We start from the raw sequence: 12,298 nt of genomic DNA, 5'->3' as shown, positions 1-12,298 counted from the left end.
GTTCAAACGCAATACCTGAATCAATATTAGGACTATTTAAGAAAAAACAGAACACAATTTAAGAACAAAACAAAGATTTCTCCTGCTTTGCAAGTGCACTCAAGGACTTTGTTTAATCTACCATAATCCTTGGGGATATCCTTGACTTCCCCCTCAAAAAACCTAGTTGGGTGACTGCCAGCATGTTGCATTTTTAAATTAACGTTTAGCTTCCTCTTACTAGGTATATTTTTCAGAGAAAATAAGGTCCCAGAATATTAGTGATGAAAACAAAATAAGCAAATTACCTTGCATTGACATTTTATGTGAAAATACAAAGTAGTAAAAAATATCTGAAGTTTTTTTGTCAGATCATAGAGAACATTGCCTAGACTGCAGTGTTTTAATTCTGTGTCATTTATAAGGGTGTAGTACATTGATTTTTTGGGGGGTGAGGAGGTTAAAAAGCATATTGAGATTGCAGAAGAGTTTAAAGTGAATGTTCCCTGTGCATTAATCTCTAACCTACAAAAAACTGGATTTATCAAATATAAACTTGTTAGCATGGAGACAGAATGGTGATACAGGTATTTAACAATTACAATAGTTGCCAGCTGTGAACGCTATTGAAAAAGATAACATTGTGATGCATATTTACTATTGTTTCACCGAGGAACAAGGCAGTAGGAGGATTGAGGTTGAGAGGTTAAAAACTTCAGCATGAGAGGGCAGTTGTCCACTGTCCCTGAAATCAGGCTCAGGGTTCGGGAGCTTCCATGTTTAAATCCCAGCATTGAGCAAAACACGTAACCTCTCTTTCTCAGTTTCAGTGTCACATGGGGATAATCTGTACCTTGCAGAGGTCTTGAGAAGATTACCAGTAGTTAACACTTGAACAGCACTTTGACACTAAAAGTTCCCACGTCATTGCCAAGTTTTATTTATTTGTGACACAACTGAGAACATAAGGCATTTAATTCACTTTTTCAGGGACTGCTGGCAAAAACATTGAGAGAACTTTTTTTTAATCTCATCTCCATTTTTTGCCCCACAGCGCTCCCCAGAATACACCAATTGCCAGTATCTATGCAAGCTTTGCTTAGTTCATATTGAAAATATCCAAGGAGCTCATAAACATATTAAAGAAAAACGCCATAAGAAAAATATCATGGTAAGTTAACTAGTTAAGAGTTTACAATTCATGTGTGTTGTTCTTTTCTGACAGTGAACCACTTTTTGATGCAAATCTGGGAATCTGATAAATCAAGACTGAAAGAAAAACTATAAGTTTAGTGTTGGTTGGATATTTTATAACTAAATCTATTTGAAATCATTTGTTACACATTGCTTAAAAGCATGCAGTTCTCTTTCCTGTTTGTATTGTTGAGACTTTATACGTAGTATAACAGTTTGGTTGAACTTGTAAGTATGGATTGTGGGCACACCAGCTTATCCGGGGGATCCAGTAATGCCCAGTTTCTCTCCTGGGATACTTGGGACTAATGCATTTAATGAAGTTATTTTCTAGATGTAGAAATCCAGAGTTTCTGTGGGAGGTGTTGCCACATCAATCTGCCAGTCTGGCCCACAAGAACGTGTTGTACATAAACATGGCATTTCTTTCAGAGGCTTTTCCAGTATGCCATTACGTAAATTCTTTAAAACTCTTGACTAATCCTTTTGGAGAAGAAATCTGTTCTCCCTTTGTTACCCTTTTAAATCACACTTTTATAAATAGATGGAATAAGGTGTTTTTCTCCAGGCGTAGGCTGCTGAGGCTATTCTGAAGGAGATCTGTTAGCATCCTAGACAATGAGGGTTAGGAGGGACCTCAGGAAGTCATCTCATCCAACTCCCCGCTCAAAGCAGCGCCATCCCCAACTAGATCATCCCAACCAAGGCTTTGTCTACCTGGGTCTTAAAAACCTCCACGGATGCAGACTTCACAACCTTTCTGGGTAACCTGTTCCAGTGCTTTACTACCATCCTCATGAGATTTTTTTTCTTAATATCTAACCTAAACTTCCCTTGCTGCAACTTGAGCCCATTGCTCCTTGTTCTGTCTGTTATCTGCCACCACTGAGAACAGTCCAGCTCCATCTTCTTTTGAACCCCCCTTCAGGTAGTTGAAGGCTGCTGTTAAATCCCCCCTCAGTCTTCTCCAGACTAAAGAACCCCAGCTGTCTCAGCCTCTGCTCACAAGTCATGTACCCCAGCCTCCTAACCATTTTTATTGCCCTCCACTGGACTCACTCCAACTTGTCCACATCTTTTCTGTAGTGGGAGGGGCTCAAAACTGGACACAGTACTCCAGATGTGCCCTCACCCATGCCAAATATATGGGAACAGTCACTTCCCTCGATCTGCTGGCAACCTTCTGCTAATGCAACCCAATATGTCATCGCAACAAGGACACACTGTTGGCTCATCTTCAGCTTACTGTCCATTGTAACCCCAGGTCCTTTTCTATAGAGCTGCTCCTTAGCCAGTCAGTCTCCAGCCAGTAGCGCATGGCATTGCTCCATCCAAAATGCAAGACTTTGCGCTTGTGGTTATTGAACATCATGACATTTCTTTTGGTTGAATCCTCCAATTTGTCGAGGTCTCTCTGAATCTTAGCCCTACCCTCCAGCATATCTACTGCTTCCCCCAACTTTGTGTCGTCTACAAACTTGCTGAGGGTGCACCCCATCCCATCTTCCAGGTCATTGATGAAGATATTGAACAAAATTGACCCCAAACCGAACCCTAGGGACTCCCATTTGGTACCAGCTGCCAACTAGACATTGAACCATTGATTAATACCTGCCCCTGGGTCATGTCACATCTGACCCACTAGCCTGCCTTGACTTGAGGTTCCAAAGATGAACTCACGTGAAGGTGATACGGTGGTTCTCTGTGGGCCAGGTGTGACTGCAGCACATCTTCTGTGGGGATCCTCCTCCTGTGTCCCCCACCCCTTTCCACTCATGCGTTATTGCCACTCTTGTTGGTACATCATAGGTGTTTGTCACTTGGGCAGCCCCATGGGGTACGCTGAGCTTTGGATCCTTATGGATATGTCCCGTACTCATGTTGATGCAGGAACATAAAGAGAAAGACAACTAAACAGATAAGATGAACTCAAAATGGCTTGGCCTGATGGCTAGGCAGGGCACTGGTGCCTTGCTGTACCCAGCCTCTCCCCCTTTCTGGGGTACGAGTTACTTTGGGCCTTATGTGCCCCTCTTGTCTTGCTGTTGGGCCCTTTGAGTCTCTTGGCAATGTGCTCTCTCCAGGCAGACCCTTCCTGTACTGGAGCTTGGCCCCTCAGGTTGGCTGCTACTGTGCCCTCAGGAGGCCTATGCTCCCTCCCAGCTGACGGCTGATGAGTTTTGGGTACGTGGGGGTCGCCGGTGGGCCCCCAAAGTTTGGATGCTACTTCTAGGAACTCTTCCCCCGGTTATCCCCTTGTGGGTTGTCTTTGGGTACCATCTGTCCTTTCCCAGGTACTCGAGCAGGGGCAAGAACAGCCAGACCTGCTTCCACTGTTCTGGCTGCCGTTCCCCTTAGCCCCTGCCTCCAGCACATTTTTGGCCCATTGCCTTGGGGCTGCAGGCCAATCAGGAGCACACTTCTGGTTGGTGCGGTGTTGGCTTGGACACGGGCAATTCAGCTGTCTGTGTCACTGCAGGGAGGCGAGTCAGGCTTGGGGCTGTTACAATACCCTTTGAGCCGGACAATCTGGCCAGTTTTCTGTCCGTCTCACAGTCCATTCATCCAACCTCTACTTGCTTAGCTTGCTTGGAAGAATGCTGTGGGAGCTGTTAGATAGATCACCTGCTGAACAGGTTTATACTGCAATGTGGCATCTGCAAGACTTGCCCTAACCTCCAGCACTGGCAGGTTGACAATTGAGGGCATTCCTGAGAACAATGGGAAAAGCCATATCTGTGTTCTGTTGTTCCTAACGTCCCTCTTGAATATGCATACCATGGTGACCTACGGAGAGACAAGGGCGAATCTTTGAGATACACATGTCTTAATCCATTGAAATCTTTATAGATAAGAATTAAGTTCAGGAACTTTCAAAACTGAAATGGCAGCCAGTGCGTGACAGTTTTGCAATTATGTGCTCTTCTTGGCTTGTTCCACGCAGGGTTAAGATTTGTGCTTGTTCAGTCATTTGTAATTTGTGGGCTGTCTTCTGGGTCATTCGAGGATATGGTGTTGTAATCCAGTTTTGAAGCAACAGAGATGCAGATCACTGTTACTAGTTCCTCACTTGAGTGAAAGGTCTGATCTCATGGTCCAGAGAAATTAAAAACGGTTTTCTTGGTTACTACTGCTGTACTGCCTTCCACAAGGATTGAAAAAGCCATTATGACCTCTGTGTTGTACCGTCTTGAGGAGACACATTTACTGGAAGCCAAGGTTGTGATTTTTGTTGGTTCCTTCAAAAGCTGTAATCTTGTTACAAGTACCACCTCTGATTTTAACAGATTCAAGACATTATTTTTTAATGCAGTTTCCTCAATCGTGAAGCAACAAGGGACCAGTGCTGTGTGCAACATAAAGAAATATAACATTCGTTTCAGTCTTTGAGATTTGTATGAACTTGTTTCTTATAATCTCTTCAATCTGCCTTAAATATATGTTGAATATAAAAGGTAATAGGTTAAGTCTTGAGTATCTAAGGAAAAAGGGCAGGTACTTTTCTCACCATAGACCACTTGTTTTCAAAGCAGTAATTCTGTGTGTGAAATCATAGGGAACATCCCATTGCTAATTTTGCCACAAGTTTATGTACCTCCAAATTGACATGTACTTGGAATTCACCAGACTGGCTAAGTTCATCTCTTCCCTATTACCACTGTCCGTAATTCAGTTTATTACGTGCTTGTGGCTGCACAAACACCAGTGTTTCATGTTTTTCTTCTCTAGTTTTTAGTCCTCTTATCTTAGAGTGCCAGATGGTGGTGGTTATCAGGAATATCCTAAAAGGTCTAAGATCACTCTCTCGCAGAACTTACTTGTGTCTTGCTGTCAGCTGCAACTCAGACCTGCTGTCTGTCTGTCTCTAGAGACCTGGCAGCAAATCAGCTTTAGTTGGAGGTCTCTGGCCTTGAATAGTCTCACTTGTACTAGATTACAAGCACTGATTGTCTCCGTCACACAACTCTGTATGCATCCCATCTCATTTTGGAAATTAAGGAGGGTTGGGCCTGGTTGGTACTTGGATGGGAGACAGAGTCCAAGTTTGGTGACTTAAAAAAAGGAGGGGGAAGAGTGGAAAGGAGGTAGTTGAATCTAATGGGTAAAAATAGAAGAGGTAGAGATGGTTTGTATCTTGACATTTGGCCATGTTATAATGCAAAACCAAATATAATGATGAGTGCAGTCTACATGTATAAATTTTATATTTTGTAAAATCTACTTACCCATTCAGACACTGTAGAACTAAAACTAGGTTCGAACCTTATATATATTGCACTTCTAATTTTAGATATGCAGGCATGCACACATTTCTAGTAAGTATTATATATTCATAATTCAATAGTGCAAGAAAACCAACTAGGTCATATATATCTGTACCATTACAGCATATGAGAACACAGATCTTATGACATTTATCAGGCTGAGTGACTAAATCAGCTTACCGGCAGCAACTTCCCCACCGTAATCGAAACCCATGGCAACAATGTTAAAAAGAAACCTTTACAAATATATATTTTAAGCTTAATTTTTAAAAGTAAGAAATAAAAAAAGAATTATCTGGATAAGTAGAGTACATACACATAAGTGTAGCGGTCCAGTATACATAATTTATGCACAAACAGAACTCCATGCTAAAGCAGATAATGGACTCTTACTTGCTGAAGCCATGCTACTGGCCAAGATATTTCTACTACAAGTTACACATTTCAATCTGTCAGTTAATTTTAGGAGCAAGCTGTGTTCACGTTTAACTCTCAGTGACTTAAAACTATGTGGTTTTGAGGCATCTGAAGTAGTTAACTCCATAGGTGAAATTATGTATAATTTAATTGATTAACACTTGCTTGGGCTTGCAGAAAGGGGATTAGCTTCCTAAGAGTCAGGAACTTTCTGCTTCACTGGTATCCCTGTGCACTCTCCTTTCAATCATGATGGCTTCTGTGGGTTGGACTGAAGGAGGTTTCTCTAGTTTTTAGTCAGTATGCTATTGTTATTGTACAGGAAAAAATTACAGTGCTCTTGGAATTCCTTTGATGGATAGTATGTCAGAATTTTCGGCCATGAAATGTGGTTCAGAGAATGTTAACATCCCAATTTCTTCTGTGATGTCAGCAAGAAAGAACCTACTGCTAATGCTGAGGATCCAGTCTTTCCATTAGCTGTGTTAGCATACAGAGTTTGATAACTGAGTTCAAATCTCCTTTTGGAAATGGTCTGAACAAGTTAAATTTCAATATAGTAAAATGATGTATTGCTTTTTTTAACGCCTCAAAATAAGTGTGCATGTGTGTAGATATATAAAGATAAAATATATTTAAGTCTAATAAAATAAGATGAAACCTTTGTCTTTTTAAAATATCAGCTTGTCTTTCTATCATCTAAAAATGTTTTAGGAAAAACAGGAAGAAAATGAGCTGCGTGCCCTCCCACCTCCTTCCACTGCACAGTTGAATGCTTTAAGTTTTACACTCATTGAAGCAGCAAATGAGCAAGGCATATCAGATGATGACTTCAGAATCCGCCAAGAAATTGTAAATGAGATGGAGAAGATTATTCAGCAGCCCTTACCAGGTATCCATGGGCCCCTGTGATTTTTCTTTAGGTGCAAGCCCCATTTCCTTTATTTAGTGCAACGATTATATGTAAAATCTTGATGTTTTCATTAAAGATGAGATAATAAATTTGGAGGTTAAATAACTTGATATTATCTGGTGTGAATACAGGCATTTTAATATAGAGCAGAAGCTGTTTTCTGTTAGCCTATAGCAAACCTGCTGGGTACTTATGGCCCTTTTTTATTTATTTATAAAACATATTTTGGGGAAAAGAAAACCCTGAACAGGTTTTAATAAAAAAAAAAAAAAAAAAAAAGCCAATTTCCCCCCTTCTTCCTCCTGAATCTGAGAGCTGCCAGGAGTGTTAAGCCTTGCCTTCCCTGATTTTGGCAAAGGGCCTGTTTGGATCTCAGTGGGGGTTGGCCAGATGTTAATTTACTTGTGCAGTTGGAGTCTGACAAATTAGATGCCAGATCCCAAAAAATCGCACATCCTGCCATGCTGCACATATGTGGCAGGATGCACAAGTTTTAGGATTTGGCATAAATTGAATTGGTGTCCATGACAACTGCTAGGGTTTTACAGCTTCCTGGATGCCTGGACTGAGGGAGCAGAGAAAAAACCCAGTCCTGTCCTGGGCCAGGCAGTCTATCTGCAGGCATACTTTCTAAAAGACCTCGCTATCCTGGACCCACAGAGTGAGGCATCAGCAGCTGAGGAGCTGAAGCTCTTGGCTCCCCATGTACCTGTGCCCTGTACTGTGAGGTGACGCCTACAGCTGACAGGCACTCCAGGTACTCTGGAGTTGTTTCATGCTGGGTCCCAAAGCTCGGCTGAGCATCAAGATCTGACATGGGACAAACCTCACATACCACACTTTCAATTTAAGGAGCGATACAAACAAGTCACAGACGTGTTCCACATGCAACATAAGCAATATAATATGGAACATCTTTGAGGCTCATTTGTTGTATTATTGCACTGTAAATTGGCTTTAATGTGTGACACTTGCTAACTATAAACCTCTGCTAGGGCCCAGAAAGGGATTTAAGGTCCTGCTCGTGTTCCAGTCCTGCAAAATGTTACACTCAGACTTTAACTTTATACCAGCAGGTATTTGAACTGGTGGGGATTTAACAGATCTCTTTTCTCACTTGTATTTCAAACAGTTATACATAAAGCAAACAACAATAAAGAGATTTAAATAGTGTGATTAAAACTAATTTCCCATCTAATTTGTTAGGTTTTACCTCTTTGCCACCAGTTTTCTTGTTGTCCAAGACTTTGAAAACTGGTTAAAAACATGTTTTAGCAATTCTTTTAAAAGGCAGAAATAAAAAGGAAACATTTATTTTAGGCTTTATCTGTATGGCTTAAAGAAGAAAAGCCACAATCCAGTGTTTCAGGATAATCCAATGTTGTCATTTGTAGATGACTTTTAATACAGAAGAACAGCTCACAATGCCTGCAGGTTCTAGAATGCATTTGTTTCATTGAAGGTAAATGTCATTCAGGTCAGGAGAGTCATTGCTCAGCAAACATTGCCTCTCCGTGTTAAAGATGATGGTATAGGTACCCCGTGACAGTTTTTAAGAATTCCTGAACTTTAAGAATGACCTTATCTTAAAAAATGATGCAAGTGGTTTCTGCTCTGTCAGCTAAAATTATTCACATAGTTCTTGTAAATTCAGTATTATACTTCATCCACGTTAATCCTCCTCCTCTTGTTTTATGTGCTGTATGAACTCTGTCTAAATATGTTTAATTTAGTTACCTTCATGCTTCAACCTTACCTCATGTTATTTCATTTAACAGTATATTTAATTTTCAAATCCAGTTTCTGATGCCTTATAAATTATATTGGTGATTTTATTTGACTTCTTTGCTTTACTTTTTTACTATCTCCTACAGTGCTAATGGATCTGCTTAAAATAGGAGAGCGCACTAGTCGGCACTATATTAACAATAATGAAATTATCCATGATTCTGCAATGAATGATGTATTGAGCTTCATTGGCAGAAAATACCTTTTCAAATCTGATTTTATTTATAGAAGAAGTATTTAGAGATTCATGTTGTTGCCTGTTTTATAAATTAGCTGATATTTTTCATCTTATAATAAATTTAGGGTTTTTTATGCATTTTAGGATAGTACTTTGATTACTTGGTCCTGGTACCATGGTATGTACAAGGAATGACACTTGTAGGAAAGGGGTTTGAGAGTCAGCAAAGACTTTGGCAGTTGATCAAATGCTGATGTGAAATTAAATTCTTTAATACCCACAAAAACTGTTTTTTAAAACCATCCATCAACATCATGATAGTGGCTGCAATTTTACATGATTAAAAACAGAATGCATACCAGCATAACAAATTAGATAATATTCTATTTTCTCTTACTTAATTTGGAGGGTTTGAAATTTAAATTCTTTGAGTCTCTAGTTTTCTGTGATGCCACATAATCGATGTGGTTTTACTGAATAGATGGGAAGGTGAGTTAAGTATTCATTAAAGTAACTTGGAATACCATCACTGGCATAAAACAGTGCCTTAAAAATGTTTGTTTCATTTCTGAGGATAAAGTTGGTCTCAGCATCTTGTCAATTATCTTTTCTTTGTTTTCCAGATTGTTCACTGAGGATGTATGGCTCCTGCCTGACTAGATTTGCTTTTAAAACTAGTGATATTAATATTGACATAAAATTCCCCCCCAAGGTAAGTAGGTTGTTTTTGTCTTAATTATTTTCAAAATTGGCTTATAAACTACATTAATATCTATTCAGTTGACTTCATCTTCCATTAAGGCTAATTGTTGTTATGTTAGCAAATAGCATGCAAATTAAGCACTATTAGTGTTTTGATATCTTGTACATCTAATTGATAGAAAAAGATTTTTATTAGTTTGAACTTACTTTAATTGAATAGATCTACATGGTAGCTTTTAATTTCTAGTATTCTTCAGTCTAACATAATTTTTAAAGGTAAATGAGAAACAGTTTACCCCAAATAAACCAAGTGGTTCTTATGTTCAGAATGATCCAAATTGGAACAGTCGAAAGGTATTTAGACATCTACTTTAATTGAAAAGTTAGCTTAAAACTAATATTTTATTTCTAACTCGGTTTATAACATATTATGATCACATTTACCAAGAAATCTTCCCTAGCAGTGAAGCTGGCTTTTTATTAGGCTGCTAGTCATGAACATAGTGTGCCTCCAGAGGCTGGTGGGGCACGGCAAGCTGCTGCAGGCGGTGGAAGCGTGGCAGCGGCAAGCAGGGACCTCCCACAGGTGGTCGTGATGCTGTCAGCAGCGGGGGGCGTGTAGCGATGGGCTGCCCGCAGATGCCACTGGTGGTGTCAGTGGCGAGGGGAGGTGGTGAGTAGCAACCACCCACAGGCACTGCCAGTAGTGTTGACAGTGCCTTTTCACAGGGGGTGCACAGCCACGCTCGGGGGGTGCACATGCAGTGCTGTTAGTGCATTTTTACTACACTGTGGGTACATCTGCACATGCTATTAATGCACTGTAAACTTACTGCGCAGTAAAGTAAGGCACGGTAAGCTTTCTCTAGGACCACGTCTGCATGTACACCTGTCAGGAGTAAATTTGCTCCTGACAGGAGCAGTTCAGTGAAGGGCTATTACTGCCCTGCTCTGCCAGCTTACTGCAGCTAGGGGGAGCTCTAGGCTCCCCCGGGTGCTAGCCCCAGGCTGGCAGGGGGCACTGAGGTCAGGCCTGGGCTGGGGGGGGACAGACAGGGGGAGCTGTCCTGCCTCTGGGGCCTGCGCCCTGATCAGCAGATTACTACTGGTCAGCCTAGGGAGTAGGAGGAGGGAGAACTACTGGTCAGGGTGCAGGGCTGGGAAGCTGGCAGCTGCCCCAGGGGAGGGGACAGTTTCTCCTGCTCCCAGTCAGCTGTCTACACATGTGCTACTACGCAATAAATCTGTACCTGTATCTACAGGTACTAGCCAACCATGCAGTAGACTAATTTATTGTGCAGTAAATGCTGTGCACATGTAAATGGTGGCAATTTACTACATAGTAGATTAGTATACTGTGCAGTAAAGCATCTCGTGTAGGTGCTTCCTGTGTGATGAACATAATACAAAGTAATGTAAGAAACACACCAACTATATAATTAAAAGCAGACAAACAAACCAAACACTAGCCAGTCTCTCACCCTTTCTGCACTGACTTTGTTTCAGAAAAGCTTACAGCATTTGTGTTGGTATTTTGGAGTTCATATCTGGGCATTGCATGCTGAAGTATTGCAGCAATAGCAAAACTGAATCATAGAAAAGTAGGAACTTATAGGAACATGAATACGTAGGAAAAGTAGGCTAGAAGGAACTCAGAACCTCATCTAGTCCAACTTCTTGCTCAAGGCAGGGTTATCCTTGACTAAGCCACCCCAGGTCTGTCTAACCTGCCCTTGAAAATATCCGAGGATGAAGATTCCGCAACCTCTCTAAGTAGTCTGTTATATTGCTTAAGCCACCCTCGTAGCGAGAAAGTTCTTCCAAATCCCCAACCTAAACTTCTTATGCTGCAGTTTGAGACTACTGCTTCTAGTCCTGTCCCTTAGGGCTACTGAGAATAGTTTAAAAGCAAGAGGCTGGCAATAATAGAGTATTTTAGGACAACTTTTTAAAAACAAATGTTGAATGCCACTTAGTGGGTGAAGCTCTTAGTGCATAAAAATAATTCTTAATCATTTCTGGTTAACTATTTCCCACTTACACATTTGCAATGCACAGTTTTAAAGATATTAGATTTGTGAAAAATAAAAAAAGTCCCTGTTTAATAATATTGTTTTGAGTAGTTCTGACATGAGAATCTCCATTCTTGACCTTCTGTGTTCATTTATAAGCAAGTGTTGGCTCTTGAATTGATAAATATGCACTGAGCAGTTTGGGCTTACTTGATGAAATCTGTTTAATATGAAGCAGAGCAGATGTATTTTTTAGAAGAGTTCAGTAAATGCAGCCTAAACAAGAAAGCTATCTGAATTATTTATTAGCACGTAGTTTCAATATTGGTTAATTACAGTCTTATTATGAAAAATTAATGATAAATTTTGTTTGCCACAATTGTGCAACTTAGATGTAGTTCAACCAAATGTATAATTCAGCATCTCAATTTCTGAATAAAATAACCTGTCCTGATTTGTTTGGTTATCATTTTTAGATGAGCCACCCAGATGTTCTGATACAGGTGCTTGACATTTTAAAAAATAGTGGTGAGTTTACCTTTTTTTTCTTTATATTTTTAATCAATGCTCTCATATTTGACTCTTCTATGGGACACTTATGTTGTTAACAAAAATACAAATAAGATTATTCAGAATATTTTAATTATAAGAAACCTACAGATCATAGGTTTTCTTATAGTCTTTTTAGACTATGTTCAGTGGTGTTAAACAATATTATTCAGACACTGTAAAACAAAAAGTGTTCTCCCTTTACTCACAGACCAGGTCTAGCTTGTGCTTGCTTAGTTAATCTCAAAGGAGCACATTTTAGAGTACAGTTCAGTTTCTGTAGTACTACTCCATGCCTGAG

At 40.2% G+C, this 12,298-nt stretch overlaps 1 protein-coding gene across 8 annotated transcripts in view; it reads left to right on the top strand.

Moving 5' to 3' along the window:
- The window catches only part of ZCCHC11 (zinc finger CCHC-type containing 11), a 73,266-nt gene that overhangs the window by 14,642 nt on the left and 46,326 nt on the right, over nt 1-12,298 (top strand). For all 8 annotated transcript variants that reach the window (XM_019531435.1, XM_019531431.1, XM_019531429.1 and 5 more), the window contains 4 exons: nt 1,034-1,150; nt 6,570-6,747; nt 9,358-9,446; nt 11,925-11,976. In XM_019531435.1, the coding sequence (XP_019386980.1) occupies nt 1,034-1,150; nt 6,570-6,747; nt 9,358-9,446; nt 11,925-11,976 (436 nt within the window). The remainder of the gene's footprint in view (nt 1-1,033; nt 1,151-6,569; nt 6,748-9,357; nt 9,447-11,924; nt 11,977-12,298) is intronic.

This window comes from Crocodylus porosus, unplaced genomic scaffold, assembly GCF_001723895.1.
Source record: "Crocodylus porosus isolate Cpor-Errol unplaced genomic scaffold, CroPor_comp1, whole genome shotgun sequence".
NCBI lineage: Eukaryota > Metazoa > Chordata > Crocodylia > Crocodylidae > Crocodylus > Crocodylus porosus.
Note: the sequence above shows the minus strand (reverse complement) of the source record. Positions and strands in the feature narration are given on the sequence as shown.